This window comes from Heteronotia binoei, chromosome 2, assembly GCF_032191835.1.
Source record: "Heteronotia binoei isolate CCM8104 ecotype False Entrance Well chromosome 2, APGP_CSIRO_Hbin_v1, whole genome shotgun sequence".
Classification (NCBI taxonomy): Eukaryota; Metazoa; Chordata; class Lepidosauria; order Squamata; family Gekkonidae; genus Heteronotia; species Heteronotia binoei.
Window position 1 is genome coordinate 174,691,681 of NC_083224.1, and position 25,239 is coordinate 174,716,919.

Below are 25,239 nucleotides of genomic sequence, written 5' to 3' on the forward strand. Positions count from 1 at the left end.
GGGGATTTGATTCCGGATCCCTGTGATCCTAGTCCAACAACATATCACACTGGCTTTCACCTCAGAGCAGACCCAAAAGCAACTTACGTCGTCATTTCCTCTTCTGTTTTATCCTCCCAACAACCCTGTGAGGTAGAATAGCCTGGGAGTGTGTGACTGGCCCAAGGTTTCCAGCAAGCTTTTGTGGTAGCGTGGGGATTTGAACCTGTGTTTCTCACATGCTAGTCACACAGGTCCAACGCTATAACCCCTACATCACTATGTAACGTTTGCAATGTTCATCATTTTAAATGTGTTGCAATCCTAAACTTTTTAGTGTTCTTTAAAACAGTTCTTCCTTTCAACTTATTATGCATTCTGGTTTGTATCTGTATACAAGGAAATCTGTGTAAGGGAGAGTTATTCTGGCTGTTGCCCTTTGCTTGCCGGTGGCAATTTCCTCTTGCCGGTCCATTTTCAGCCCAGTCATGTGGCTTCTTGGCCTGCATTTCCAAGCCACAAGTGCTCTCTGCTTTGAGATACACAAGACTGACTTTTAAAAAACTCCCTCTCCAGGCAACATGTTGATGACCTCTCTGTTTATGAACAATGTCGGTTAGAGATTCTCTTCATAGCTTTAACAATGCTGGTCCTTCATTAGCCATGGGAGTTTCTGTTATGACACAGCAAGGGCCACTCCTGTTTTTTCCTTCCTCTTTCCTGCACCTGTTTCATGCTAAATGGAGCAGATGAAAGAATGGTTTTTGCAATCAGGGCACCTGCCCCTAAATAATGGAACTAAATAACATAAAAGTAAGAGATCTGTAATTGCCTCAAGCAATCTCCGAATGGATGGGGTGCAACTTAAATTCATAAAAATGGAAGAGGGGGGAATATTGAAGGCTTTTTTGGGGTCCCCATTGGAGAGGAAAGAGTTGAATGAATATATTAAACCCTCTGTCACTTATGCCCGCTTCAAAACTTACTTCTTTGTGGCCTGAACCAGGTGGGAGCTGTGTGCCAGTAACCCTCAGCGACTCAGTGAGCAAAGTACTATTGCATTCCCACAGCCTCTTAGAAATCCAGACAAATGTATATGTGGTGGGATCATGCTTTACCACATGGCTGGAGGCTGGGCTTGCCATTAATATGTGTATTATTTTGGCTAAGTTTCCTTAGATCGCAAATTTGTAGATAAGCTGCATAATCCAAATATATTAATTCCCCCCCACTTAGATCAGAGACGTTGAACTCATTTGTTATGAGGACCGGATCTGACATAAATGTCACTTTGTCAGGCTGGGCCGTGCGTGCTATAAAATGTAACACAAGGTACCGGAGATATAAACTTTATAAAGGTGATTTCATATGTCAAACAGCAATAGCAGATGAATGAGAACAGTAGGCTTGATTGGAGTAGGTGTGATATACGGAGGGTAGTAGGCGTGGAGATACTGAAGCTCAAGACTATGCATCCTCCTGGACTGAATTGAGAGCTGGTTTTCCTGTCTCCTTGCAATTGTGTGGCATTATCATGTGGCATTATCATTTGGCATTTATTTATTTATTATATTTATATCCCGCCCTCCCCATAACGGGCTCAGGGCGGCTAATAACCAGTTAAAACAGAACATCAAAACATAAAATATAAACAATCAAAAATAATGTACCATAAAATAGATAGTTAAAATTGCAAGTCAGTAACCAGTAGTGCTGAAATCATTCCACTCTGCAATATACAAGGACCAACCCAAGAGTTCTTATTCCTAATTTTAATTTAATTTAATGTTGAGATTTATATCCTGCCCCTGAAGCAGGTTCAGGGTGGGTCACAACATGAAACATGTACGTTAGCTTCATTAAAAACCACAGAAAAGTCATCAAAAGGACAGTTTACAATTTACAATTTAACAACATTAAAACCAGATGGCTGCGTTCCTTAAATCTGCTCAGGCTTACTAATAATAACTGCATTCACGGGTATTTGACATAATAAACAGCGTAGAAACAGTCTGGGCCAACACACTGCAGGAGGGGCGAGTCAGATCAGGCAGGCTGAACTTCACTGAAAAGCCTGGCAGAAGAGCTCCGTCTTGCATGCCCTGCAGAACTGCAAGAGTCCCTAATCAGGGTCTTTTTGAAAGAAAATAAATACAGATAGGAACAGAGAAATCCAATGCTTTTTAAAATAAAAGCAACAACTTTTCAGAATAAATCAAAACAATTTCCTCAGTTGTCAGAAGAATCTACCCTCCCTCCAAAGAAGTGTGCTTGCACACCAAAGTTTATACCTGGAATAAAATGTTGTTGGTCTTGAAACTGCCATCATGGACTCCAACTTTATTTTCTCTCTCGGTCTTTTTTTCCCCTTTCCTTCCTTTTCAAAAGAGGAGGCGCAGCCATGGAAAAGGAACCAAAAGCTGAGTCTCTCTCTCTCTCTCTCTCTCTCTCTCTCTCTCTCTCTCTCTCTCTCTCTCTCTGTAAGTAAAAGACAGAGAGAAAGGCTTGTCTTTGTATCTCTCCCACATGGAGCTCTCTGTGTGCCTTTGAGGGAGAGGGGAGGGAGGCAAGAGGCAGGGGGAAAAAAAGATAAAGGTAGTCCCCCTGTGCATCGAACTCAGGTCATGAGCAGAGTTTAGGACTGCAGTACTGCAGCTTTACCACTCTGTGCCACGAGGCTCTAAGGGGCAGGAAGCAAGAAGCAAAAAGACAGGGAGGGAGCTGGGGGGAAAGTAAGCTGTCGTGCAGCCACAGCAGCACCCCTGGAAAAGAAAGCATGAGAAGGAAGTTGCTCTGGGGCTGCATTTGAGCCCTGGGTGGGCTGGATCTGTCCCATGGGCCACATTTTTTTACATCCCTGCCTTGGACTGTTTCCCCCCAAAAACTCTGTCATTATGGGAGCACACTTAACTTGACTGACTCCAGCTAGATGCCCCAGCCTGTTTCTAGTATTGCTTCAGAGCCATTTCACACATTTACATTGGAGTTTGAAAGCTTGAAGTGCTGTCAGTCCCAGCTCCCAGGTGAATCTACCATGATGATGCATGGAGCCAGTATTTGTGGTTGAATGGACCATGTGCTTAAAGTGCTAACCCTTCCATATCCTTGCAAAGCTTAAGAAACTGAACCTGATTGCCCAGTGGAGGGGATTTCTCTAAAAATCCAGCACGAAAGCAGCAGAAAGATTCTGCCAGAGAAAGTGTTCACCTTGTCATCAACCACACCTGCACATACCAAAGAAGACATGGTTTCTGATCTTAATCAGTTTTCCCTTGCTCGGTTCTGAGTTCATCAGTCACGGTACTGTTTCCATTTATACTTCTGAAAACAGAGGCTGAGAGTATGTCTTGCCTAAAGCTGTGTATAGATCCAGTTGGGCTGAAGCAATAGAACAAAGTTGGAGTCCAGTAGCACCTTTAAGACCAAGAAAGTTTTATTCGGAATGTAAGCTTTTGTGTGCATGCATGCAGTCATTGTCTGATAAAGTGTGCATGCACGCGAAAGCTTACATTCTGAATAAAACTTTGTTGTTCTTGAAGGTGCTACTAGACTCCCAACTTTGTTCTAAAGTTGTGTAGTGCGTCCATGGAAGCTTTCTCCCATTGAGACTCAGCGCAAAATCTCTTGCTAACAGATAAATCATTAAAATGGAGCGATGCAGAGGAGAGAATGAGCTATCTCTAACACAGATTACATTGGGACTTCGCAGTGCTTGTCTTCTTGAACAAAAATGTATTGGCGAGATTCTTCTTATCTAGCGTGGCTCTTTGTATGCATTGCAACTGCAAGCCCCGTATGGAATAACCAAATTTTTCATCAAGAAGAGGAGCATATAGAAGCAAATTTAGCTAAATCATATTAGGAGGGAGGAAATAAAGGACATGAGGCTGAGTGAAAGGGGCTGGGAACAACCAGAATGGTTTAATGAGAATTGGGGCCTGGATGGAATGATCACCCCAAAGCATCACTGTATCAGAGGAAGCATCCCCATGTTTGTTGCATTTCACCATTCTGCAATAAATCACCTTTTGGATTAAAAGCAATGGCAGATATTAAAGTGATTTCATTCAGATGGCATGACTTGATGAAGAAGTGGGCAAGTTAATACTTAAGGCAAGTGGAATTGGGAGTGCTTGCAAGATGATGAGATCTGTAATCCTCTGTGCTAGGGTACTACTTCATAGCTACTGGAGTCCTTATGATGGGTTGTCATCAAGGCATTTGCTCTTTTTAAGAAGCTGCTCTGCTGTAGGGCATGCGTGATTCAATCTGCCCTTAACTCATTGCATTGCATTGAGGCCAATCACAGCACTGGAGAGGAGTAGCTTAGCACTCAGCTGATGCCAACAAACTTGTAATTTCCTTAGCGGCTGAAAAGAAGCAGGCAAGAACATGAGAAGTACACAATAGGGCTGATGACTGACAGGACATCTCCACCCTGAGTGCTGAAGGCATCATCTGCCTCATTCAGAGTAAGCCAGCAAGTTTAACTAGTTATGAGACTATTAACCAACACTGGATGTGGAGGAGACAAGGGACTTTGACTGCAATGCCATTATGTTCATGTTGCCATTTATTGCAGTGCTGCAGTGATTAGAGTGCCATCCTAGGATCTGTGTGACCCAGGTTCAGATCCCCAGCCTGCCATGGAAGCTTGCTGGGTGACCTTGGGCCAGTCACGCACTCTCAGCTCAACCTGTCTGTCAAGTTTGCTGTGAGGGTAAAACGGAGAAGGGGAGAATAATGTTGCGAGCTGCTTTGTGTCCTCATCAAGGAGAAAGGCAGGGTACAAATATCTAAAGATTTTTAAAGCAACGTCTACAATAACAGATTGTTATTTTAAAATCAAAACTAGACGTTAATTTGCAAAACTGTCTGCTATATAATTTCCAGAAGACAACAAGGAACCTACAACCTTTAGTTAAGAACAGGTCCCCTGAATAAAAGTGGCCTTACAAAGATTTTCAAATCGAAAGAGAGTAAGAGGCCTTCTGCACTTCTACCTTGGAGAAAGCAAAAGTTCTTCCTATAATGACCAAACCTGCTAAAAGTAGGTGCTACAAGGAGCTATTGTTCTCAGGACTTCAGGTTGTGCATAGGCTCATACAGGTAGAAGCAATCCATCAGGTATAAAGGTCCCAGCTCATGAAAGACTCTAAAAATAATCACCAGCACCTTGAACTGTTTTGGTTTTAGCTTGTTCACCCTCTTCCACCTGATCATATTTAAGCGCAGGTTCAGAACATGTATCTGGGGGCCTTGTTGAAGCCAAGCAGAGGTGGTTGTCACCAGCATATTAATGATACCCCAATTCCTGGGCTCCAGATGGTCTTATTCAGAGGCTTCATAAGGGAAATGTAGAGCCCTGCGGCATGTCCCCCAGCTTTCTAATGGAAATCCCCTGGCTTCGATCCATTAAAAAAAAGCAAAACAGTACCTGAAATCCTAAAACTGTGCTCCAACTGGTTTAATAAGATGGTATGGTCAATCATAAGGTACATTCAGTTCCAAAACGAGGCTAGATACCGGATTTTAAAGAGTCAAGAGAAGATGCGTCATTTCAATAAACCTTAAGTGAGTTTTGCAATGACTCACTCATGCCATGACATTTTGTCTAAAGAAGAGATATTAGAAACTGGTCTATAATTAGCCAAATCTTCCTTCTCCGAGAAAGGGATTTTTCCCCAGAAGGGGGCCTTGTAACAACCTCCTGTAATACACTTGGCACATGACAGTAGGCCAATGAAGTATTTATTAGCCTCACCAAAGGCTTTTTTGTAACCTCTCCTAGGATAATTTAACTATCCTTGAAGGGTAATGGTCTAATTTGAAAGAAGTGGCATTCCCAAGAACCCTCATCACATCAGCCAGGGAAAGGAACCCATAGCTTTCCATGTGGCTGTGACAAATGAATATTTCTGGCACATTTGCTCATTAATCTGACTTCATACAGGTATCAAAATCTGATTGTAAGTAAAGAATCCAGCAGAAGTGTTTCAGTGGACCACTGAGCTGTTTTCACATACTTTGATGAATGAGATTCAGCTGACACAGTGGTGCTGGGGTGTGGGAGAGATTTCTTCATTGGTTTGCATATGAGCTCTGTGGTTCACAGATGAGCTCTGACTAATCCTGCCTAGGATTTCCACCAGTGATGCTCGGGTTATCTCCCAACCTGCACCCTGTTATATTGAGGTCCTACAAGATGGAAGAAGTCTCATGGCAGTGATGGTGTTCGATGACCTGTAATTCCACTCTGACATCAGGGCTTCAGTAGAATCAACACTGGAATCCTACATCAGATGTTGATGGTATAGCATCCTCATTAGTCCAGTACCCATAAAGTGGGGTGATCCTGTGTTCCCTTAAGCTTGAAGCAACTAGTGATCTAACCATGACACGGGCCTCCTATTTAGCCCATGTACTAGAATGCCAGTTTTCTGTTCAGCAGATTTTTTATTTTTTCATTCATTAAGATCATTACAACTTGGGACAATGTTATGGAAACAGCAGTGTCCTGAGCCAGGTCAGATTAGGAGGGGACCTAGTGTCATTATTGACATCCGAACGACCAAAAGTCTAGGGGTCTCTTACATCAAGCTTGAGACCATCTCTGTAACTATATTCACCAGTGAGTTGGATGGACAATATGCCGCTAAAATCATCACCTTGTTCCTAGAAGCTTACAGAGAATCAAAGTCAGGAGGTGTTTTGTTTTGTTTTGTTTTGTTTTGCACTCAGTTATCCACAAAAGGATACAAATTTGGAAGAGAGTAGCAGTGCTCCCTTTTTGTGGAAATTGAATAGCCAAAGTTTGATGGGGTTTTCAGATGATTCAGCAGTGAACATTAATTATCAAGGCAACATGTAATGGCATTTTGGATGCCATAGCTTGCTATTACATTTGAATTAGCGAGCTATAGTTTGCATACATGCCCTCTAAACTCACATTGCAGTTTTACAATCTAATCAAGGTTTGCAATTCTGGTTCGGAGGGCAAATGCTAACCATCAGGGGTCATTTTGTAGAAGAAGAGGTGCTGGAGCTCATTAGCTCAACTCATTTACATAACTTATTTGCATATGCCCCACACACACCCTGATATCACCAGAAGGTGTACTAGATTATATCAGCTCAGCATCTATCTTAAAATGCTTCTTGAATAATAATTGTCATAATAAAACCTTACTCCCATCAGACTTTTAAATTACTTTCTCCTATGTGGCCACAGTGGCATGATGAAGATTTTGATCTCTCTGCTTTGTATGTTTTGGTTATTTTCTCTTTCTCTGTGGAGAAAATATTAGAAAGTTTGTCAAATCTTAGAGTTCAGCAAAATTTTCACAGGGGGTTTGAACAATGGAGACCAGAAGCAAGTATTTTTTTTTTTTGGGGGGGGGGTAATAAAAGAAAGCACCAGGGCTTTTTTAAAAGCAGGAATGCACAAGGACGCAGTTCCGGCTGGCTTGGGGTCAGGGGGCGTGGCCTAATATACAAATGAGTGTATGCTGGACTTTTTCTACAGAAAAGCCCTGAGTGAAACAATTGTGATGTCAGGGTGTGTGGCCTAATATGCAAATGAGTTCCTCCTGGGCTTTTTCTACAAAAAAATGCCCTGGAAAGCATAATAGAATTTAGAGGTTCTGGAACTCTGTTCTGTGAGCTCCTGCTCAAAATAAGCCTGCTAACCATAATTTTGCTGGTCTAGATATAGCACAAACTATGGCTTGCCTCTAAATGGGAAAGAAAGGAAGAAATGGAAGGAGAAGGGGAAAACCCTTTCTCCCCAGCTTCATTCCAGGCATATTTCACATAGCATCAGACTGCCTCTGAACCAAGTGTTGGGGTTTCATCCTGACTGTCTTGCAGAGCGGCTTATGTTGTTTTAGGCTCTTAGGTCTCAGGAAGCTGTCTGAACTCTTGACAACCCATCTTGTTACCTGTGGAATGGGTGGAAACAAACAGCTCACTGAATACTTCATGTTCCTCCAGCTCTCAATTAACTCTAGCCATTCTAATGAGATTGACTTCTGCAGAGCCTCTGCTGTTCATTAGGAATATATATCCACAAAGGTAGCCGATGACTTAACAGCGTGGCTGTTCAGTCAGACCCTCTGAATGAGCTGCATCAGATCCACTTCTCTGCTTCTTAATGTGTGGAATAATAATGTGTTTTGATTTAAAATAGTAATGCTTCTGCTGTTCTTGTGTTTATGTAGCAGCTCTTTCCACGGTTGTCACTGCTGCAGAGTTTGCATGCATTATGAATGAACATTTTACTAAATTGCTTTATAAAACATTCTCATCCAAACTTCTGAGAAGATTTGCTTATCAGGGATGTGACTTTTAAATCTCTAGGGTGGCAGAAGCTGCTTAAGTTCTCATGGGTTTCAGGACTGTAATTGTATGGGGTGACAGTTCTAACAAATGAGGAGGTAGAGGAATATCCATTGATATGATCCATAGAGATATAACCAGTGCATTCTTTCTTAAGGCTTATCTAAAATAAATCCTGAGACCCAGGCTTGATTTTTCTGGGAAGCTTAGTTTTGAATAAAGGTGATTTTCTTAATTTTGGAGCAAGAGCTCCTGGAAATAAATGCCTTAAAGAAGAGATTTGGGATTTTATTTCATCATTTGTTGAAAATGGATTTCCATGATAGATTCAAAGTAGCAGACCCTGACACCCCCCACCCCCAATCCAAAATGAAACTCTGGATTATAAATCCTCTTTGGTTGCTTATGTTCTCAACACTTGGGACTCAGAAAAGGTCATCCCATTTGAGGTTTTGTACAGTCTGTTTATGGGCAGAGGAATATATAAATAGTCTACAGAATTTTTTGAAAATCGTATTCTTCTGCTACTTTTTTGCCAGTGATGTTTTATTTTCTTCATAACCTGCAGGCAATATGTTATTAAGGAACTCTTAACAACAGAGGGAGCTGGAACAACTGAAAAGGGACTGAACGTTCAGAAGTTATTAATGCCTTAATTTATATCCAGCATGGTTCAGAACATAAGAATGTAAGAGAAGCCATATTGGATCAGGTCAGCAGCCCATCCAGTCCAACACTCTGTGGCACACAGTGGCCAAAACCCAGGTGCCATCAGAGGTCCGCCAGCAGGGCAAGGACTCCAGAAGCCGACCCACTGTACTAAATTAATTTCAAATGTTAATTTAGCCCTTCTAGGCTTGGACTAAAGGGGACTCTAGCAAAGTAGCCTCAACAATTACAGGAGTTATCTAAACTGCTTGTTTTCTTGTAGGGGAAAAACACCCTTCTTTAAAGAATGTATGAATTGGCTTAAAATATCAAATTTAGTTTAAAATTGGACCCCGTGTTTTTTAAACCCTTGTTGTATTTAAACCCTAGCTGCAGTTTGTTTTTTGTTTTCCCTTTTCTATTACAAAAACCTGCCTAAGGTTTAGCCTTAACTGTGAACTCACTATCCCTGGTCTCTGGTATTAGTGTTTAGAAAATCTTCAAAATCCAAAAAGTTTGGTTTAACATCATCTTCCAACAATGGGCGTACCAACACAGGTTAGACAAGTGGATGATCCTAGTCTAGCTAAGAACTAAAACAGCCTTAGTTATAAACTGCTGCTGGCCAAATTCTGGGGAAACATGCTGATTTTTTAAAAAAGGTATTAGTCACATATAAACAGTTTGCTAAATGGTAAAGGAAATGTACTTTTACTGATTTTTTTACATAATACATAGTTGTAGTTGTCTTCCTGACTTGGTCAGTATCGAAAAAGAGCCATTTGGTTTCATCTCTGCTTTCAGAACTTCTCCATTTGAGAAAGAGAGCCACTAAATAAGCTTATGTATTCTTGTGGCATTTATGTCCCCTTTCTCCTCATTAAATTTGGTGTTTGCATATCCTGTATAGGATGGAACTTTATATAAAAATAAATAAATAAAACCCTGCCCTGTATCAAAGCGATATAGACCATGGAATGCCAATGTAATTGGACTTTTTGCCCTGTTTGTCACTGAAGCCATTCTTTCCCTTCCTTCCCCATCCCTCTTAGAGCACTGCAAGCTTGCGTGAATGTGTCTTTCCCCCCTTTTGCTGGTGCTCCTTATTTTGTTGTTGCTGTTTATAATTCCTTACCACTAAATTAGTCTGCTTTGCTTCCTTTCCCCTTTTCTCCTCAAAGACAATCTGAAGTCAGGGCGCAGCATCCAGGAAACAAGGGTTTTTTTAAAAAAATGTAGATTTCCTCCAAATGTGAAAAGGGAACCTATCCCTTTAAAGCAAGCATTTTTCTCATCACATCAGCCCTAGCCCCTGAGGACAAAGGCTTTCTAAAATTATTTGTGGGGCCCAGGCGTCCCTCATTTGTCAGGGTCCACCGTTGCTTGCATTTGTACAAACCTGCAAAGTGACCCTTTAGGTCATATAAAACATATCTTCTAAATCCTCTGCTGCTAGCAGCGTTCCCTGTCCTGTGGTGGCAGTGGCAAAGAACCCTCCTAACAAGCACCCGCTGTCCAGCTGCAGGACAAGGGGTAGGGGTTGATTTGTTATGCTTCTCCCCCCCCCCCTTTTGTCAATTAAACGACTCTGTGCGTCTGTAGCCGGGGCTCCTTTGATTTCTCCTAACAAGACTCATTTCTCCTGACATCCCCCCCCCTTTGTCCTCTCCAAAGGATGGGGGGGGGGGGAGCCCTATTAACTCAGGAGGCCAAAGTCCCGGCCGCCTCCATCGGCTGCTGCTTCTCATTCTGATGAAGAGGAGTTGTTCTAATATCCTTAATGCTGCTGTTGGCAGTTAGAAACAGATTCCATTATTGTCGATCAATGCAGCCGCCATGCGGGAGGGGAGAGGAGGGGGAGAAGGGCGGGGAGGGGCGCTTCCTATTCACAGATTGATCAACCTGCCATTGCATGAGCGAATGCGTTGTAAGAAAGGCTGGGATGCTGTTGTAATAATAGCTGGAGCAGGGAAGGGACCGGTGGCCGTGCAGGTCTCTTGAGTTGCTACAGGGCTTTAAATAATCTTTAAGCTTTCTTTAAGAAACTGGGGAGGGGGGACACAAAGCTTTACTTTTCCTCCTCTGAAAAGGAAGACCGTGATATGTTACCATGTATTGTTTTTAATGTGCATGGATAGCTTGCTGATCTGTTCCTTTTGTCTTCCTGTTTCCTTTATGTTTTCAGATACTTTTATTGTTTTAAGGTACAGGCTATCCTCCATCACATGGTTTGGGTCTTCCCAATTGAGGAACTGGCACCCAATTTTCTCTCTGGCTGCCCCTTATGCTTTCTTTCTCAGAAAGGTCCATCAGCTAGGGAGTTAAGAGCTAGGCCAGGTTATCCTTTCCCTTGTTCTGTTTCATTTTGTCCAGTCCAGTCAAAAACCTAAATCCTAGAGTCCCAAAACCATCTACATCTTCCCACCCACCCTTCCCTGCTTCGTTCGACCATTGTCTTCTGTATGGAAAAGTTTTCTGGCTGGAGAATGAGTCTCCTTTCTCCTGGAGACACAGCCGACTGGCTGGATACCTGCACAGAAGATGAGAGAAGCCTTCTGTCATTTCTTGGTACGGTAGGCTTGGAATAAATGCTATTTTCATATGGTTTTTTTTTTTTTGGCAGAAGCTTCTTAGGTGGGTTTCTCTTTGTTGTTGTTCAGGAGCAGTCGGAGGAATGAATTTAAGCACACTTTGTAGTAAGACGCGAGTTTTTCGAGTGCGGCTGCATGAAACTTAAAATATCTCTGTTAAATCAAATAGGCAAAATCAAAGTGATGGGTGTGCTTAATACAGCATTGCTTGCACAATCATGCTTTTAAAGTAACTGCATTGTTCTGTTTTGTATGCTGGCATCCAGAGCTGTCGGCCTGCTGAAGTCTGGCTGACTTGAACTTATTCACCTGTGAATTTATTTTTTAGTAGATATATCAAAATAAAGTACCTGTCACACTTCTCCACCCCCATCCCCACTGAAATTTTAGGGAGACTCGCCTAAAAATACCAAACATTCTACTTCTCCAGTGTTACATACCTCTTAAATCTACAGGCTGTGTGCAAAATAAAGCAATAAGATAGCAGGTAGTGGCAGATGCCCTCTTTAGTAAGCTTTGTTAGCAAGTAGGTTTACAAGAAGAAAGTGATTCAATTTAAATTTTTCTTGTATGAAACAGAAGGTATGTCTTGCTGGATCAGGCCAACATACACCCAACTTCACACTCTGTTTGCGCAATTGGTCAGTTTTATGCTTCTGGGGACTCAAAAGCATGTCCCTGTCATTTCTTCCCAGTATCTTTTCTCCAGAGGTGTTCTGCCTCTGGACATGAATTAACAGAGCTGATAGCTACTGCTCAACCTCAATAATTTGTTTTAATTCTTTTTTAAAAAATATCAAAACTTTCTTCCATACCTTATCTTCTTTGGAACCTTCGTGCATGAAGATCTCCCTACAGTGTGGCTTCTGAGAGCGTTATCATCTGTTTTGTGGTTGGATGTCCAAGTGACTCTTGTGGATGCACAATTGTGGCATGTGTATTACACTTGCTTGTGGTGCAGCCTGTTGTGAGGGTTTGGGTGTTTGCAAGGAAGTTGCCTGGATGACTCCTCCCCCCTTCAAATTAAATAAAACCATGAAGGAAAGTCACTTCCTTTTTTGTAAAACATTACATCAGGAGTGAGTCTGAGACCAGAAAAGGATTCTGCTTGTATCCAACCACTCCACTGAATTGAAGCCTTCCTCTAACTTTAAGTGGCTCTTCCTCCAACCAACAACTTCTGAAAATGTTTCACTTGCATTCTGACTTTGTCTTCTCTTTCAAACTTTTTACAGCAACTGTGAATTACTTTTGAAAACATTTTGACTGAAAAAAAATAGCTACGGGAAATAGAAGTCTTAGGACAGCCCTACTGTTTACCCCATTTGGGCTACACTACCAAATGCATGACGTCAGTTTAGAGAACAGATTTGTTGCATGCTTAACTTGAAGCACTTCTGCCCTAGTTCACTCCCAGGCAGTTTCAGTTAAAACAATGTCAAGTTGTATAGCTGGGACAGACATCCACCTTCTGTTTTGGAGACTTGCTGCTACTTGAAGTACACAGTACTGGAGGCACATGAACCTACCCAAAACAATATGGTCATATTTGGATGTTCTGCTTTATTCAGGTGCCCCCACTTTCTGAAATTAGGTGGGTGACACCATCTAATTCTCAACAGCGGCACCAAAAATCTGGCACCCCCTTCTGTTGGCATGTCTCACTAGTGGGTGAAGACTTGTTTCATCCAATGTTCCTTCAGTGATCCCTCCCTCCTGGCCAATGTTTTGTTGTTTTTGTGTGCATTTTAGATCTGATTTTGTTTTAATAAAGTGTTTGTAATTGGTTTTAATGGTTTTTAATATGTGATTTTTGTTATGTATGTTTCTGTTTGTTAGCCACATTGGTGGCCCTTGTGAGGGCAGAAAGGCAGGGTATAAATTTTGTAAAATAAAACACTGAGCTATGTCGACCAGTGGTCTGACTCAATACAAGGCAGCTTCATTTGTCTGTGTAAGTATCAAGCATCACTGCAGGGAAGAACCACCGCTTCATAGGAGAGAAGGTCCCCGCTTCAGAGATCTCAGAAAGCATTCTCTGCTTGAGACTTTGGAGAGCCAGGGGCAGTCGATGTAGACTAGGGGTGGCCAAATTTGCTTATATAGAACAAATGTCAGATGTTTAAGAGCCACAAGACATGAATGTCAGATGTCTGAGAGCCGCAAGACGTGAACATCAGATGTTTGAAAGCCATGAGACAGAGAGGGGGGAGGTGGAAAGCAACTTCAAATTCATTTTCCAGGCTGATTTAAAGAGACAGACACCTTCTCCAAGCTGGCTGATGGGAGCTTTGAGAGCCACAGAATATAACAGCCACATGTGGCTCCTGAGCCACAGTTTGGCCAGCCCTGATGTAGGCCATCCTAAACCTCTGACAGTGTAGAAGAGCTTTAACTGCTTAATGGCTAGGGGGGATTTGAACCCAAATCTTTTCAGTCTGAAGCCCAGCACTATAGCTTTCAAGTTTTCATTGTTAATGCATCACCCGTACCTTCCTTTCCAACAGTACCTTAGTGTTTACTTTGGTAAATCTCTTCACTAGCGTTATTAGTTCTTGGGTGTCGCTAACCAGCCAAAATCTTGCAGAACTTTAGGCCTTGTGAGGTCTGAGTGACTTGTTTGGTTTAAAGGATGATTGTATTTAGTTACAGAAATACGTTATATTGCCATCTTAAAGGTGTGCACTGCTCAGGGAACATTCTTATCAGATTAATAGTTTACTTTAAAAACTTGTGCAGTGATTTCCCCCCCCACACACACACTGTGGATTGAGGAAGTGGTGCAAGTGATTATGTAATATACACAGTCTCATTCCATTCCTTAACGTTCTTCTCCCAATAAATTTTTTGCTTTGTTTTGTGCAGAAGACTAGGGGTAACTAAGCTGAAAGTTCCTCTAAGGGACAGTGAAACGGAAGTAACTATTTTCAGCAAGTAGGTGGGTAAGGGGAGTATTTGCATTTACAACCCAAATCCCATATTAAAGGTGGCTTTATTCAGCCTGTTCAGACAGCGATCCAGTTCAGGTATGGTTCAGACCAAACAACACTGCATGTTTTTCCTGCTGTTCAGAGAAGTCTGATGAATCCTCAGGCTTGTGTACCTCCCTCTCCTTCCCTTTTTATGCATAGCCAGCCAATTTACTTAACTCTGGCTTGGAATCTGAGATTCAGAGGAAGTGAAAACTGTAATTTGCCAGTTGAGATGTAATGGCAAATGATGGTTTGCTGAGAAAAGTAGAACTAACTAATTATCTCACTTCACTCAAGGGAAACAAACCTGCAGCTCCTTCAGGGCTGTTCGTGTAGTGAAACCTGCACTTGCTTAGTTACATCTGAAATGTGTCGTAATTAGGATTGCCAACTATGGGCTGGGGTTTTAAAAGGGATGTCAGCCTCCAGGTGGGACCTGGAGATCCCCCAGAATTAGAGAGCAGTTCCCCTGGAGAAAATGGATGGTTTGGAGGGTAGACTCTGCGGCATTGTACCCCACTGAGACCCTTGTCCTCCCCCAGGCACCATTCCTTTACTCTCCAGAGTTGCCCAACCAGGAACTGGCAGCCCTCCCCTCCACCCCCATCAGTGGCTGGGGGGATCTGGCAACCCCGGTTGGGAAAGTCCTGGATATTTGGAGCAGGGAGCTCAGCAGAGATGTGATGCGATAGACAGGGCCAGTGCTGGGAGTTTGCCCCCCCCCCCCACCAGGCGAGGCCCCACCCACTGCCCTCAACTTCCAGTCGAGGGGGAGCAGTGCAGCAGCGGACATGCTTGGAGCCTGGCTCCGAGCACACCCCCTGCCTTACACATCCTTCCTGGGTCCTGGGAAGGGTGAGCAAGGTTGGCACAGCAGCGGGTGTGCTCGGAGCTAGGCTCTGAGTGTGCCCACTGCCACAGCACCCTACGAACCCCACTCAGCCTTCCCAGGACCCAGGAAGTCTGGGTGGAGTCAGGGGGCGGCCGCCTTCATGTTCCCCAGGTCTGTGCTTCCAAAGCACAGACCTGGAGAATGTGAAAGCAGCTTTCAAGGCAGACTCTGAGGAGTGCACTGCATAGGTGCTGCTGGCTGCTTTCTCATTCCCCCCGGCCTGTGCTTCTGAAGGGAAGGCAGGCTCCAAAGAGGCATGGGGGGGAGGGGGCACCCAGCAGTGCCCCTGTATGCCAAGTGGTGCCTACCTGGCCTACTCCTACACAGCAGCGCTGGCCATAGAGTCTACCCTCTGACGTTCCAAGGGAACTGATCTCTGGAGAACTCCAGGCCCCCTGCTCAGGTTGGCATCCCTAGACATAATGTTGATCCCTGGTTTATTTTTCCAGACGTAATGTTGATCCCTAGTTTATTTTTCCTAGTTTATTTTTCCAGGATTACAATTCCAGACTATAAACATAGTTTGAGAAATGGGTTCTCAATCCAGAAAGGTTTTTCATCATTTGCTCAGCTGATTGTTATACATGTACATTGAGTTAAGTCTACCTGTAGAGGAAACAAGAGGAGGAGGAGGTTGGATTTAGACCCTGCCCTTCACTATCCAAAGGAGTCTCAGAGCAGCTTACAGTCTCCTTCCCCTTCCCCTCCCCACAACAGACACCCTGTGAGGTAGGTGGAGCTGAGAGAGCTCTAACAGAAACTGCTCCTCAGAGAACAGCTCTGTGAGAACTTGTGACTGACTCAAGGTCACATCAGCAGGTGCATGTGAAGGAGTGGGGAATCAAGCCCGGTTCTCCCAGATAAGAGGCTGCACACTTAACCAGACTCTTTGGAAAGGTGGGGGACAAATAACATACCAGTGGTTCAAGAGCCCTACTCAGTACGCTGAAGCCTGGGTTGCTTGTACATTTACAGGATGTTGGTTTCAGAAAAGACAGTTGCATTAAATAAACCAGATTTCAGCATTACATCAGAGGAGACAGAACTATGTATTAGAATCAGTGCAGCAATACTATGGAAAACCACCATCCTTATTTAGAGTTCTTCACAGTAACATTTAAGAATACTTACGTGGGTTGTCATCATCATCTTGATGTGTCTAACTGCTCCTGTTCAATTTCATAAACTGGCATGGATAGGGAAATACACAATGTGGTGACATCTTCTCCTGTTGAACTAGAGAAGGAGAGAACTTGATAGTTTTGACAACGTCGCTGTGCTGGCTGCAGGAGCAGCGAGAAGAAACCACAACCATCTCCTCAGTTCACCACAGCAATTCACCAGGGGTCGTTTTGTAGGGGGAAAGGGGCAGGAGCTCTGTAGCATATCTTATTCACATTGCACCCAGGATCTGTGTGCAGTGGGGAGAGAACTCCCCACTGCATGCAGACCCTGGCTGGAGGTTCAGAAGCTACGCTCCTGTGAGCTCCTGTTGAATTCAAGCCCTGGTCCCCACTCCTCCCGCATCTTATTCCCTCTGTTGTTGTGCAGAAGGTTTCTTTTCCTTGATTAGGAAGATGAACTATGAGAGTTTGGACCCTGAAGAAACCCTTCTTTAAGGTTTGCTGCATTGTCAGTATTAACCACGATATGAATAACACAGAGTCAAAATGTCCTGCGGGGGACAAATGCCCAAAGGAGTCCTCCTCTGCTGGGTGAATTACAGCTTGCTTTCAGATTATCAGCACCAGTAAAATAAAAAACCCTAACCTGTATTAAGCCTTCCTGAGCAGTCATCTTTCATGTCAGGAAAGTTATGTGGCTAGGGAGCTCTTATTTGTACAGTTGTAAAAAAACCTAATACATTTATTGAGACTTTGCAGATGAACCGTATGTCTAGGGCATTCTCTTTTTTTGCTGTTCATGCCACGCGGTCTCATTTTAGGACTGTCTAATGGCTCTTGATAGCTGGGCAGAGGTTTACAACATCTGTTTTTCTTTGGAAAAATAAGAAGTTTTTAAAAAGCTCTAACATGGCTGATTTACATATCTTCTAGGCTAGGCTTCTGACTGAAGTAGGTTGAGAGAGTGTATCCATTGATGCCCCAAGGACTAGATCCTGAGGCAGTGATTCTCACTCTTCAGTTTGTGACAAGCCAAATTCCCAGTTCCCATTGGCCGAAATAGCCACATGACTACTGTATGCTTTGCACAGCAGTCACTTCTTCTTACTGCCTCTGCTGCTCTGTTTTTCTCCTCCAGCTCCGCCCATTCCCCCACCTCCCCTGTTCATTCCAGTTATTCTCTTTGTCTCCTCCTTCTCGTGCCCTTTGGCATTCTGAGAGTTTTTGTCTATGGTTAGTACTCTAGCTTGTTTCTGGCCGCATCTCCTGGCACACCCTTGCTTCCTTCTAGATATGCCATTGGAGGCATGAAACAAAGCACTGAAACTCAGAATTAATTAGAAGAGCTTTGGGTGGTATTTGGAAAGAGCCACATACATCTTAGAAGCCAGAGACTACCACTGCTTGAGGACTAAATGTGACTCCTATCTTTCATCACTGCTTTTTGCTGGGATTTTTTTTTCAAGAAGGAAAAGGAAGAAGTGATGATGATTGGATTTATATCCTGCCCTTCACTTAGAGCCTCAAAGTGGCTTACAGTCTCCTTTCCCTTCCTCTCCCCACAACATACACCCTGTTAGTTAGAGGTGGGACTGAGTGAGCTCTGAGAGAACTGCTCTCGAGAGAACAGATCTGTGAGAACTGTGACTGACCCAGGGTCACCCAGCAGCTGCATGTAAAGAAGTGAGGACTCAAACCTGGTTCTCTAGATTAATCACCACTCTTAATCACTACCCCAAACTGGCTCACACCTGATTTCAAGAAAACCACTGCACACATAGCTTGTTCCTGGAGAGCTACTGGAATATAGCATCTAAACAAGGTCGTGAAGGAAGAAGTCTGTGGTTTTAATCTCAGTTTAGCTAGGAATGCTAAATGTGGTAAAAGCAAACCACTGTCTCTTAAGTTTCAGTCCCTCACCTGCAATGGGATAATAATAATATTGTGTTGTATACCTTTCTGGGAGAAAGCATTATGAAGCACTGGGAGCATTCACAATGCAGAATAAATGCTGTGTTATTGTTATAACTAATCTTAATATGTATGTTAAAGGAAGAATGTACATTCTTTCTATGTAATTTCTCTGTGGAGGTTTCTGTCAGGTGTGAGTAAGTATCTGATCTTGTTTTCAGTTAACTAATCCTAGTTGATGACTAAGCAAAACATCTTCACAATCTGACTGTTGTTCTGTGATGTTTATGTAGTGGTGGGAGAGTGTGTATATGGAGGGGCTGGGGAGGGGAATCTCCTTCATATCGAAGGTTGTAAGTTCTGGGATGGGAAATTCCTGGAGAACTTGGGGTTGGAATCTGGGAAGGGCAGAGTTAGGGGAGGGATGAAAAATCAGCAGGATATAATGCCATAGAGTCCAGCCTCCAAAGCAACTATTTTCTCCATGGGAGTTGCTCTCTTCATCTAGAGATCGGTTGTAATTCCAAGAGATCTCAAGGTCTCACCTGGGGCTCAGCAACCCTATAATCACATCCCAGCTAGGATAAAGAGAACAGAGTAAAGGTTTAGGGCAGTTGCTGATTCATAGAGATGATACAATCTACCCCTAAGCCTTAGCTCTAATGAATGACTCATACGGTAAATTGTGGTAATTTAGTATTTCAGATAGAGAAGTGTATTGATTGGTTTTTTTGCAGCATGTGAAAATAATGCAAGAGCACTAAGTTGCATGTACAGGGTGGAGGTGGAGGAGACGAAGGCAACAATCTAATTTTGCCCAGGTGGCAATACTATAGGTTTTCCACCCAGCTCAGCAGAAAAGCAGCTTTGAGGGCACAGAAGCATCACATCAGTGGTAGTGCTTCCAGCATGTAGATGCACAGTTAAAAGTAGCCAGGGCTAGGGATGGGCACAAACTGGAAAAATGTGGCCCATGCAGCCTGCTCCCCACCGCTCATCTGTTTCAGGCTGTCTTGTGCAGTCCCTTTAAAGTTTAAAGGGACTGCACAAGGCAGCCTGAAAAATGGCTGAACATTGGGGAAGCGCTTCCTTTTAAAATTTAAAGGGACAGCACAAGAGAACTTGAAACAGCTGGGCCTGCTCCCTGCCGCTCAGCTGTTTTGGGGGCTTTCATGGGAGACAGAAAGCAGGAACTTAAAGGGACTCCTGCTTTCTGCTCTATTCATGAATTGCCATGAATGGCTTTAAAAGTTCATGAAAGTTCATGATGGTAGACTTGGCATGAACTTTGGTTCACAAACCACAAACAGGGCAAAATTAGTGACGAATTTTGCTTCGTGGTTCAGTTTATGCCCATCCCTAGCTAGCGCATCAATTGAAAACCTCATTTTCCTATCCAGGATCCACCAGTCAAATCCTTACTTTTTATCTTCTCCTAATTGCTCAGAAGTACTTTCCTCCTCTCTTATGTTCATTCTGGTACAAATTTCTGTACTTGCAGTGGTTCTCCCCCACCCATCACTTAGCTCCAGTTTGTCGGCAGGTGCAGATTTTCCCCTGGTCTTTTTCTGGCTGGCTTTGTTAAAAGAACTCCCAACTACTCTCCAACTATCGACTGTCTTTCGCTGAGAATTACAAGGGGATCCGGGATTCTGTTTCTTCATGCATGACTCAGCAAAACCCTGTAGACAGTGTTAAATTACTAGAGATGCTTTGATGATGGGGAGCAGTTTTCGCGAGCGAGCGTGAAATAGGACAAACCAAGCTTTATTGCAGTACATGATTACAACTGGGCCTGTTATTTTGGTACCCTCTCCTCCAAATTCACACTATTTTTGTTCCCCCCCTCCCTTTTCCTGTTTTTCCCAAAGGGAGAAAATGATGGTTGGAATGTTTATCTAATTTGCTGTCTGAAAGAGTATTTTTTTTCCCCCTCTTTAAATTATTGGTGTAGCAGGAAGAACAGCTCTTGGATAAAACTGTTATTTGCTGGGTTATGCTTGAGTGTAAATGAAAGACAGGGATCTCTGTTGTAGAGCTCAGTAGATTTATTCTCCATGAATGGAGGGGTTGGGGGGTCTCCCCCCCACTTTATCTTCTGAGTTTTAAATCAGGTGTCATGTTCATTTCTTAGTGTGATTCTCATTTGCTTTGCTAGGCAAGTTTTTTAAAAAGCCCTCAAACGTTACTGTGGTCTTTTGTCCCCCCCTTTTTGGCGTGGTTTGCAAGGTAGTTAGAGAGTTAACATAGTTGCTTACAGTTAAAAGAGAAGGAAGCACCCTCCACTGTGAAGCTCTTGGACCATTCAGCAGGATCCCAGTCTCTTCTCCTGCCACCATCATGTTGAATTTTATTTCCTTTGAGCCTTCACTGATGTGCCGTGCAGTAAAAGTGGTGAAATCGGGATCTGTTGTCCACCAACTTCACGGGAAGATGTTGCAGAAGGTTTTGCTGGTGAGGATTTGTCGTGGTTATCTTCTTTAGCGAAGGAAACCTTCATTTCTGGAACCCGACCGGTTGTGCATCTCCTCAGATGTTTGTGGATCAGGACAGAGAGGGGAATTCTCTGTAGCTGACCAGAGTTTGGCTGTTGGGTATCTGTTAATAGCATGAAAGTAACTGATGAGGAGGATATGCGTTCAGAACGATTGATTGAAAAGCTGCAGTCCTCTCTCATGCGCGTTTCCTCCTTGCTCTCTGCAAGCTGTGGAGAGGGGAGGGGGAAGAGGGGGGGGAGAAACCGGCTTTCTCTTGAGTGGAAGTAGCACGGCTCCCAAAGGGCCAGGAGGCCAGAAATGGAAGTTTAAGCTGCATCTGTGTCTCAAAAGGAGACCAGCAGGAGTCAAAAATGCCAGTCTCCGGAGCAATGTTTTCCTGCCTTCCTTTTCGACCTACGATATAACAATGGACTTTTTCTTAGGATGTGGCTTTATCTATTTGATGCTGAGTGTCTTTTACTTAAGCTGGATTCCTTTAAGCTTAGGTGTTTGAAGCGGAGATGGGCAGCACTTGTGATAAAGGTATATATGTGTGTTCTCTCTGTGAATGATGTTCATAGCATACAAGGAAATGCAGTAGGATACCCTTTGTTAAGGCAGATTTTTGTAATCACAAAGTTATAGCTTCGGTTGTACTGCCAGAACAAGGAGAAAGTGACCTATATCACCCCCATCTGCAGAGAGGTTTTATATTACCCACCCTCAAGTAGCTGAACCTTTTGATGCCCATAAGCTACAATTCTATGTGTATGTACTTCGGGAGAAGTCTCAACTTACTCATAGGTAAACGTGCTTAAGAGCAGGCTATTTCTGTCTGAACTAGCAGTTAAGATTATATTTTGTGCATGAGAATGAACTTTGACCTTGGTCAAATTTGTGTTCAATGCTGCCTTTATAATTAGGAGCTTCCGCCTTATTCAGATTGCCAGTTTTGCAGAATTAACTCTTTGCATGCCTGACTCAGCAGACTACTTTTATGTTGTGGCTAATGCGTGTCAGTTGTAACTTTCCCAGCTGAATATTAAGCAAAGGACAGTCTTTCTGAATTGCCTGCAAGTCAAAGATGGATTTGAATTTTGGTTTTTACTGATCATGGCTAAAGTGTTCACAACTTGTTAATGGTGTAAATACATCTGCATTGTTTTTTGCTCTTGTTTCGTGTGTGTCTTGTGGTTGTCTGCGATTAGGAGTGTGGAAATTCTTCTTCCATTTTTCTCACCTACTTTCTCTGTCCTTCCCTCCTTCTCTTCCTGTACCCAGAAGTCCCAGCAGAGAAGTCTCCTCGCAGACGGAGCATCTCAGGGACCAGTGGTTCAGAAAAAGCCAATCCCATGGATTCGTCAAATACATCTCCATTCAAAGTACCGGTAAGTACACCTTTCTTAAGGGAGAAATATTTTTGTATTTGAACTCAGATTTGTGACTGAAGAGCCTTATCAATTTGGAGTTGAGATCTCATCTGGTTATTGAAAGGCTACGGTGTTAGAATTTAAAATATAAAATTTTTACCGTATGGTGGACCCCAAAATTTGTCATCAAACTGTATAAGTTTTGCAGAGTGATTTCTATGTTACTGCTTGGAAGACTTAGTTTAAACTCGATGCCAAATAAAACATGGAGTTAAACCACATGATACTTCCTGTTCAGCTTTCCTGTTCCATCACAACATGAGTCCTGTGCAACTTGGTCATGAGAAGAGTCCAGTGTGGGCTGGGCCTGAGATTTCACATGGATTCAGCCAACTTTAAAATTATTTATTTATTGCCAAAATTTGTCAGCTTAACAAACTGCTCTTTGGTTTGGGTCCTTCATTTGCCCAGCGGTTGTGCAGGAACTTTGAAACCTGAGCTAATGGCAGGGCTTTTTTTGTAGCAGGAACTCCTTTGCGTATTAGGCCACACACCTCTGATGTAGCCAATCCTCCTGGAATTTACAGTGGGCCCTGTACTAAGAGCCCTGTAAGCTCTTGGAGGGTTGGCTACATCAGGAGTTTGTGGCCTAATATGCAAAGGAGTTCCTGCTACAAAAAAAGCCCTGGCTAATGGTAAACATGGTGTGGGGAGAAGCAATCATATGACTCAGTGTGTTGTTTCAGCAGCAAAAGACCTTGCCTTGGAAGCTTGTATGATGATGGCCTTCAACATCCACAGCGAGCCCTGATGGTTGGCTGCAAATTACTTGAGTTTGTTATTCTTAATCCAAAGAGCCTGGATTTTCTTTCCAGCATATATATTTACTGTAATTGGTGGGCCAAAATTGACAGTACAGCTGCTCTCAGATTTCTGTAGCTTTTCTATTATTCTTAATATACCAAGGGAGGTGGACACAGTTATAGCACAAATCAAGTTAAAGCTGAAGTGCTCTTTAAACAGTACAGCAAATGGAGTTAGACTTTTTTTAAAAAAAAAAACCCAATATTCACTGCCTTGATCTGGATATTCCAGGCTGGCCTAACCTCCTCAGATCTTGAAGCCTCAGCAAGGTCAGCCCTGGTTAGCACTTGTGTGGGAAGCCACCAAGAAAGCCACCATAAGCTAGCTGTGACGTGACAGCAAAAAAAAAAGAGGGGGGATGGGGGATCACTGACAGTGTTACAATAATATTTTGTAACAAACGATGGGAAAGGATAATTTGGTTCACTTAATTCTTGTATGTTTTTAATTTAATAAACATAATCTCTCTGCCCCTCTCTCATTTGTCTTCCTGTCTCAACATGGCTTTGTCCTCCCTGCTATTTCTTCATTCCCAGTAAATTGTAGGTTTTTTTAGCTGACCAATATGGTTTTTAAATTTAATTTTGCATTGTAATGTAGGAATCACACAAATTACTTTAGAGCAGCAGTTCCAGAAGTTAATAACAGAGCCAAGTGTCCAGTAACAAAAATCTAAATAACGCTGCCAACATTGGAAAAAGAAGAGTTCTTTCTGCCTCCCATCCCTCAGCCATGCAAGTGCAGTTAGCTGACCTCTGTTATATGTATATATGTTCTTGTCCAGGAGTGGCCAAACTTACTTAACATAAGAGCCACATAGAATAATTGTCAGAGGTTTAAGAGCCGCAAGACATGCACGTCAGATGTTTGAGAGCCGGGAGCGAGGAGATGGGGAAGGAGAAGTGGAAAGAAAGCAACTTTAACTTTAAATGAATTCTCCAAGCTGCTGGCTGGCTTGGCATGGAGAAGTGGTTTAAAGAGAGAAAGGCCTTCTCCCAGCTGGCTGACAGAGCAGTGGGGGCTTCAAGAGCCACACTATATGTGTAAAAGAGCCACATGTGGCTCCCAAGCCACAGTTTGGCCAGCCTGTTCTTGTGCACTAGGCCATCTTAAAATGTTGTATTTTAGAAACATCAGTAATAGTTATAATGAATTCTTCTCAGCAAGAGATTTTTTGCAATCTGAAGAGAAACCAGAGTATAGCAAGAGATTTTTAAAAGAAATATATTTGTATATAGTAAAGTCAATTGGGGTTTCATGAATTTTAGCTGTAATAATTCGTTAGGTCACAAATGAAATTGGAGCCTTCTTTTTTAAAAAGGAATTGAGGTATTTAATGAATGGGCTGCTCCATCCCAAGCAGAAGTTGTAAGCCACTTTGTGTCTCCACTGGGGGAGAAAAGCAGGATATAAATATCTAAATAAATAAAAAAAAACATGTCTCCAGGTTCTCCATGGAACACACTTGGAGAACCAGGCTTGATTCCCCATTCCTTCACATGCATCTGCTGATGTGATCTTGAGTCAGTCACACATTCTCACAGAGCTGTTCTCCCAAGAGCAGTTTCTGTTAGAGCTCTCTCAGCTCCACCTACCTCACAAGGTGTCTGTGTGGGGAGGGGAAGGGAAAGGCAATTGTAAACCTCTCTGAGACTCCTTCAGGTAGTGAAGGGTGGGGTATAAATCCAGTCTCCTCTTTGTCTCCTTCTCTTTCATCTTTTTATTCCCAGAATTAAACGTTGTTGGTCTTAAAAATGCCACTGGACTCAAACTTTATTTTATGAAGAGAGAGAGATGTAGAGCAGGCATTCTTTTTTGTGGGGTGGGAGGGGTTGTATTTTGTGTGTGTTTGTGCACCTGGAAGTCATGGTAACCTCTGGTGACTGACTCCTAGTGGGGGCCTGGAGGATATTCAGAGAGGTGGCTGAATAAAGCCTGCCCCTGTCCTCTCAACTGCTGATATTGGAAGAAGGTCTCCCATCCAAGTACTTGCCATAGTTGACCCTGCTTAGCTTGTGTGATCTGACAAGATCGGGCTTGCCTGGGCTACCCAGGTCAGGGCATAGAGCAGGCA

At 43.1% G+C, this 25,239-nt stretch overlaps 1 protein-coding gene across 7 annotated transcripts in view; it reads left to right on the top strand.

The window, feature by feature from the left end:
- The window catches only part of RASAL2 (RAS protein activator like 2), a 280,988-nt gene that overhangs the window by 178,275 nt on the left and 77,474 nt on the right, over positions 1-25,239 (top strand). For 6 of the 7 annotated variants that reach the window (XM_060232488.1, XM_060232486.1, XM_060232492.1 and 3 more), the window contains one exon: positions 22,213-22,319. In XM_060232488.1, the coding sequence (XP_060088471.1) occupies positions 22,213-22,319 (107 nt within the window). Of the gene's footprint in view, positions 1-20,960; positions 21,475-22,212; positions 22,320-25,239 lie in introns of those variants that run through there. The other variant, XM_060232489.1, reaches the window with a different exon arrangement.